A 7,613-nucleotide genomic window follows, 5' to 3' on the forward strand; every position below is an offset into this window, starting at 1 on the left:
AGGGGAGTCTCTCTTCTGATCTTGGAGACAGGATTGAGATCACTACAAAATAGACATCCATACGTAGTCATCATAAAGTGTTTTAATTGTGATTTTAAAACACATATATAAATAAATTCAAGACAATTTTTTCAAATATTTAGAAAATTAAATTCATCAATCCGAAACCTGCTTGTCACATAGAGTAGATAGATTGATAGATCAATGGAGCAATCATACTTTTGCATCTTCTTTCTCACTGTCATCCCTTTTTCCACATACCCAGGCATCCCCTAATCACCTAAGTACTCAAAATGCTTGGCTCATCAGGGCATATATGAATGTTTTCTCCTCATTATCATGAATCCCTTATTATTGTTTGACTGTGAGGGGTCCCCCAAGAGCTCATGTGGGGGACAATGCAAGAAGGTTTAGAAGAGAACTGATTGGGTTATGAGAGCCTTAACCCAATTGATGAATTAATCCCCTTGTAGAGATTAACTGAATGGTAGCTGAAGGTGGGTAGGGTGCGGCTGGAGGAGGTGGGTCATTGGGAGCATGCTTTGGGGGTATGTTTTTGTATCTGGCAAGTGGAGTTTCTCTCAGCTTCCTGATCATGATGTGAATTGCTTCCCTCTTTCACCATTATGTTCTGAAGAACATCACCTTGAGCCCTGAAGAACACGGTCTGATGTCTATGGACTGAGACCTCTGAAACTATGAGCCCTCAAATAAACTTTTCCTCCTCTGTTTTGCTTGGGTCTTTTAGTCACAGCAGTGGAAAAAGCTGACTAAAACATCTCTTAGGTATGCTCCTAAATCAGTTCACCTTTTCTTCAGTTTTCTTGTGTCCATGCTGCTTAAAGCATCGTCTTCCTGCCAGGCACAGTGGTGCATGCCTATAATCCCAGCAGCTTCGGAGACAGAGGCAAGAGTATTACAAGTTCAAAGCCAGCCACAGCAAAAGCAAGGCACTAAGCAACTCAGTGAGACCCTGTCTCTAAAAGAAAATACAATAAATAGAGCTGGAGATGTGGCTCAGTGGTTGAATGCCCCTGAGTTCAATCCCTGGTACCCCTACCCCCCCAAAAAAGGAATCCTTTTCCCAAAACATATTCACTAATAAATTAAAAAACATCTCTGATAACTCTGCAGTGCACACCATAAAGACACTCGCAGCCTGCCATGATAATGTAGCCACTCTCCACAATGTCTTTCCCTATTTCCCCTCCACAGGCATCTTGCTTAAACAACAGTGCTCTCTCCTGCTTCTTTGCTTTGGGTCAAACTTGAATTGTTCCTCATCTTTTTCTCTCTTTGCTCCTTAGCATCATACTTCCGAGGATCTCTCCCTAGGCCTCCAATTCTAAACACCTCCATCCATTTGCCACATTTCACAACACTTATCCTTTCACAGTATGTATTTTTGACCTGGAAAAAAATCTTTTTCAGACAAAAATTATGCTCCCTATCAAAGTATCCAGTCCAGTGGTCCAAGTATGACTCTTGAATACTCTCCAAATGCCTGATGGTCTCTTCCTTTTCTTTTTCAGTGCCACCACCCCCCTATGGTTACGACCACGAGATGGAATACTGTGCAGACTTGCCTCCTCCATATTCCCCAACTCCACAGGCCTCAGCACAGAATTCTCCACCCCCTCCTTATCCTGGACATTCACGGAAATAATGTTTCTCCTGGAACAGAATATGTGTCCATCAGTGATCTTGCCTAGATTAAAATGCCTCTACTCCTAAACAAACAGGAAAGGATTGCTCTAAGGAATACTTTTATGGGTCAGATACTATTTCTGGTGGACCGTCTGTGCTAAGAGGCACAGGGTTCCCACCCTGATCAGAGCTGATCCCCATGTGGATTATTTTGCATGGTTCTTCAAAAATCACGTTTTAAGGGATCTGATCCACTTAAGCACATTCAAAGAAGAGGAATGAGATTGAGAGAATTTCTCATAACTGATGTTTAAAGACTAGATGAAGGAAGTTTCAGTATAGATCCTGTAAGAGAGAACACCGCAGTAGAACAGGAGAATGGCCTGGACTACATAAGCCAACAGCTTTATTCTATGTAGCTTTAAAGTCAGAACCAGAATTGCTCCTTCTTTCTTTTATTAATATATGTATATTGAGTATCTGAGGCCTAATATGTGCCTGCCACTGTTTGAGGCACTGGATGAAAGTTACCAGAGGGGACTTTGGTTTTTAGTACAGGCATACCTCATTTTATTGCACTTTTCTTTACTGTGCTTCACAGAAAAAAAAAATGCATTTTTTACAGAATGGGGGTTTATGGCAAGCCTGCATTGGGTAAGTTCATCAGCCCCATTTTTCCAGTAGTATACAGTCACTTCTTGACTCTGTCTCACATTTTGAGATATTACAGTATCTCAAACCTTTTTCATTATTATTGTATCTGTTATGGTGATCTGTGATCAGTGATCTTTGATGTTACTATAGCAGTTGTTTTGATACGCTACAAACTGTGCCCAAGTAAGGCAAGGAGCTCAACAAAGGGTAAATATTGTGAATGTTCCAACTGCACTACCAACTGACTGTCCCCGTTGGGACTTCCTATTCCCTAAAATATATATAAAAAAAAGTTGAGATTCTGTCAATTAATAACCCTATGTGTTTAACTGAAAGGAGGAGTCACAGATCTCTCCTTTTAAAATCATGCACTAGAAATGACCAAGCTCAACGAGAGGCATGTAGAATGCAGAGACAGCTGAAAGCTCAGCCTCTTGCAGTAGTAAACCAAGTTGTGAACATAAAAAAAAAAAAAAAAAAAAAAAAAATCTTGAAGGAAATTGAAAGTGTTACTCCAATGCAGATAAGAAAGAGAAGTAGCCTTATTGCTGGTATGGAGGACGTTTTAGTGGGTAAAACTTTCTGGATAGAAGATCAAACCAGCCACAACATTTTTTTAAGCCAAAGCCTAATCCTCTCTTCAATTTGATAAAGGCCAAGAGAGTTGAGCGAGCTGCAGAAGAACAGTTGGAAGTTAGCAGAGCTCAGGACATGAGGTTTAAGGAAAGAAACCATCTCCATAACAAGACAGCACAAGCGAAACAAGTGCCTATATAGAAGAAGCTGCAGCAAGTTCTCTAGAACACCTAGCTCAGGTAATTCATGAAAAGGCTAAACAGATTTTATTTTTAGTTTTTTAAACAACATATTTTCAATGTCAAGGAAACAGCCTTATATTGAAAGAAGATACTACCCAGGAGTTTCAGAGCTATGGAGAAGTCAATGTCTGACCTCAGAGCTTCAAAGAACAGGATGATTCAATTTTTTTAAGGGACTAATATGGCTGGTAACTCTAAATGGAAGCCAATGCTCATTTGTCATTCTGAAAATCCTAAATTTCTGAAAGTTATACTGAATATACTGTTCTTGTGCTCTATTCATGGAACAAGAAAGCCTATTTACAACACAGGTTACTGAATATTTTAAGCCCAGTATTGAGATCTATTACTCAGAAAAAAAAATTCTTTTAAAGAAATTATAGTTTACAGAGGTAGAATCAACTCCTGGTAAAAATGCTGTGACCATTGTTGAAATAAACACAAGGGATTTAGAATAGTACAAAATATTAGTTGACAAATTAGCGTTAGTATTTGAGACAATATACTGTAATTTTTAAAAAAGTTCTAATGTAGATAAAATGCTATCAAACAACATTATATGCTACAGAGAAATCTTTCATGAAAAAGTCAAACTATGTGTCAGACTCTACTTTTGCCTGATTTTTAGAAATTGCAACCTCCTCCCCATCCTTTATTAAACACCACTTTGATCAGTTAGCAGCCACCAAAGTTGAGTTAAGGACCCTCCACCAGCAAAAATATTATGATCCAATGCTGACTGAGATGATCCTTATCATTTTTAGCAATAAAAACATTATTCAGACATAATGTTATTGCACAGTTAGACTCAGTACAATGTGAACCTAACTTTAATAGTCACTGGGAAGCCAAAAAATTGTGACTCACTTTATTATGCTATTCATTTTATTGTGGTGGTCTAGAACTGAACCCACAATATCTCCAAGGTATCCCTCTATTTAAAAACAGCATTGAGAGCTTTCCTATTGACAAAACTGTTTTATAAAACTTCCTGTAATGAAGACTTCAAAACGAACCTAATATATGATCTAGAAAGGATACCTAAATCAAATGGTAGATAAGCCCATTGGACACCCAAAAGTTCTGCTCATTTTTTTTTAATACAAGGGAGTTTCTATGGTTCTAAAAATAAAAGCAACGATTGATTCTTACTTATTTACTTTGAGAGTTAAAACCCAGTTGCTACAAGCTGCCACCTCCTAAAAAATCATCTGACTGGTCAGTGGATTTATGACGTTTTCCAGTGATGAAGGAGAAACTATATCAAGTTCTACAGGCAATAAAAGCTTCACTTTAAAGTAAAAGATAAGAAGGCAAATATTCCTATAGATTTTATATCAGTAAAATCTCAGAACTTAACCATGAAAACATAAAATAGATTAACAAAAAGAAAAGAGAAAAATACAATTTGGTTTGCCTTCTGTGGGAGTCCATTTAAATGTAACTGAGACAAATTTATATTCCTCTTTTGTAAAACTATGGTTATCTATTCTCTTGGAAAAGATAACTAGCAAATGAAAAAGGATAAGATATTGACATCACACGGTTGCCTTTTACCAAAATGTAAATTTTATGAAGTGCCTACCTTTAGATATAAAAGCACTTAATAAATAATTCAAATGTGCCATATTTGGCTGGAAGTGACCTTAACATTTATATTTTATATGGATCCTTTCATATATTTAAAATTGTATACTGAACTTTGGGGATAGATGATAGGACTTTTGTGTCACTATACAATTAAACCTAAAATGCTTAATCCACTATCATCACCATTGTTTGGTGAAATCCTAAAATGTTGTTAAGAATTTTGCTAAATAAAACGATCAAAGGAAATTCCTTAAGGTATAAATTATAGTATCTGCACTTATAGTTAGGAAACTGGTTATATAATATACATTCAAATATCTATACTAGAAATACATTGATCTGGCCTAATATAGCCTGCTTGTGAGGTCTTTTGTTTGAAATCACTTGCCTAATTTTTAGGCACAGTTGATTTTCTTACTCATGAACATGCACAGTATTCAAGAGTTCCAGTCTATTCTATTGAAAGATTCCCTGACTCACTATGGTATTTAGCGCAATGTTAACAGCACAAATGATTTAATTTATTTTTTCCTCTGCAAGTGTGATCAGATCCAATTACACTGCAGCTATGAAACTGAATGTGCCAGGGTCTCCACAATTTTGAGAATGTTGGTTGCAAATACACTGTATATTTCTGAAGAAAACATGCAGAGGAAAGACCATTGGAAATTGATTTTCATCATCTCTGCCATCAACAGGTGTTGATTGGCTACTTCTTATGTTCTACAAGTCCCCCCCACAGAAGCCCTTTCATTCCATATCATCTCTCCTGTGTTTATGCCCTCCTTAAGGGATACAAACCTATATTCCAACAATAGATGAGTATTTTTACTACTTGTGTTTAGTGTAACAGTATCACAATTGTGCACATTATAGACTTTTGAACTTCAATGATTATTTTCACAGATGATGCAGCTTCAAGGGGAAACAGGAAGTGATGTGAAAGCTTTAAATTGTGGTGATTTACAAACTAACATATTTGCTGTGGCCAAACTGTTTACAATTAGCAATAAAATGAAAGAACCCATTATAACAAGGGTTATATTTTAGTTGTCTTGAGTCCATTTTTTTCACACACACACACTCACACACACATAAACACAACACCCGCCGCATTCCTACTCAGCCTCATTGTTCTGTACAGGAAATAAAGGTTAGAGCCAGACAGAATTTTTTTTTAATCCTATCTCCTGCTTCTGTGATTTGAAGCAGTTGACTTCATCTCTCTAAGATTCAACTTTCTGCTCTGGAAAATGTAAGTAATATTATGGGCCTCATCAGGTTTTGTGAAAATTGTATGAATATATGCAAAATTATAAGTATAGTGCCTGACTCTTGGAAAATGTTCTACAAACATGAACTAAAAATAAATTAGTGAAAAATCAGTATAATGAGAACAGCCTCTAGAACTGTGCTATCCAACACAGTAGTTGCCAACTACATGTAATCATATAAATTAAAATTAATTGAATGTAAATTGGGTGAAAATTTCATTTCTTGGGCTGGAGATGTAGCTCAGTGGTAAAGCACTTGCCTAGCATGCCTGAGTTCCTATGTTCCATCCCTAGCACACATATACATACCCACCCCCCCAAAAAAATTTCTCTTCTTTAGTCCCACTAACCCCATTGCAATTGATGCCTAGTCTCATATGGCTGGTGACTAACTATTGGTTAATGGTGCCCAGAAAAGCCTATGTAAAATGAAACGATGTAGTGCTGTGGTGTGGCTCAGTGGCAGAGCTGGCCTAGAATATGCAAGACCCTGGACATCCCCAGTATCCCAAGAGGAAAAAAAAAAAAAAATCAATGAGGTAGCAGGAAGGTGTTGAAGAAGAAGCCTCTCCATTCATCTCCTCCAGCAGAACCTATGGACTTTGTCAGTTGTTTGTGATGTCCTCTATTAATAGCCATTGACATGAAAGCAAGAAATGACCTGCATGAGGACCCATGAGCTACTTCTTATGTTCTACAAGTCCTGCCCACAGAAGCCCTTTCACTCCATTTATTAGGTGCTTTACATGGATGTGAAAGGGCTTCTGTGGGCAGGACTTGTAGAAATAAGAAAGTAGCTCATGGGTCCTCAAGCAGGTCATTCTCTGCTTTCTGGTCAATGGCTATTACTAGAGGCCATCACAAGGCTAACGGACTCGAAAAACGGTTCTGCTGGAGGAGTGAATGGAAGGCTTTTTCTACATCAACAACACTCACCTTCCTGGTGCAGTCCTACAAGGTTTCCTTCTGTTTTTTTTTTTTTTTTTATAACCTTGTTCTCACACTAAATGAAACAAAACTCACCACATATTCCTTTCATTCCCAACTTGTGCTTGTTTAGCCAAATTCATTTTGCTAACTCCTGGTTGTAGGTGAGGTAGGGTTTAGCACTCATTGGACGATATATACAAACCATCAAATAGCAACCCTGGGCACTGTTGTTTTTTAACTTCATCAAACAACCTAAGACCAGAACACCAAAGTCACGAGATCACTTCTCTAAGCAGGCTTTTAAAGGCTACCAAATTCTCCATCAGAAACTTCTAGGAATGAACAAAGTTTACTTTCTACTCACTTATCCTAGCTGCAAAGGGTAAGGCTGAACTTGTGTAAGGTCAGTGTTTTTCCTGTAAACCTCATTATGATATATTTCACTTCACACTGTCAGTACCTCTAGAGAAGGAGAGTGACATCAGTAACTTTGAAAAGATCTGCAGGTGATTCTGATTGCCCCCCAACTCTGCCCCCTTCTCTTATCTCTAAATGTAAAGGAAAGAGCCAGACTCGAGTGAAGGAGACACTGGTCTCTCTCATCACTCTCGTCTTCTAACCATATGTTCTGAGTCAAGTAACTGGATTTCCAGAATATCTACTTCTTCCAAAATATGTGAACAACACTACCCTTGCCAGG

General features: G+C 37.8%; 1 protein-coding gene across 1 annotated transcript in view; it reads left to right on the forward strand.

Moving 5' to 3' along the window:
- Positions 1-5,758, forward strand: part of Cyyr1 (cysteine and tyrosine rich 1) — a 107,117-nt gene extending 101,359 nt beyond the window's left edge. Inside the window, exon 4 of the mRNA XM_076868103.2 lies at positions 1,533-5,758. Coding sequence (XP_076724218.1) covers positions 1,533-1,666 — 134 coding nt within the window. The 3' untranslated portion in view covers positions 1,667-5,758. The remainder of the gene's footprint in view (positions 1-1,532) is intronic.
- Positions 5,759-7,613: the final 1,855 nt, after the last annotated feature.

The sequence above is a fragment of the Callospermophilus lateralis genome, chromosome 10, assembly GCF_048772815.1.
Source record: "Callospermophilus lateralis isolate mCalLat2 chromosome 10, mCalLat2.hap1, whole genome shotgun sequence".
In the NCBI taxonomy this organism is placed as follows: Eukaryota; Metazoa; Chordata; class Mammalia; order Rodentia; family Sciuridae; genus Callospermophilus; species Callospermophilus lateralis.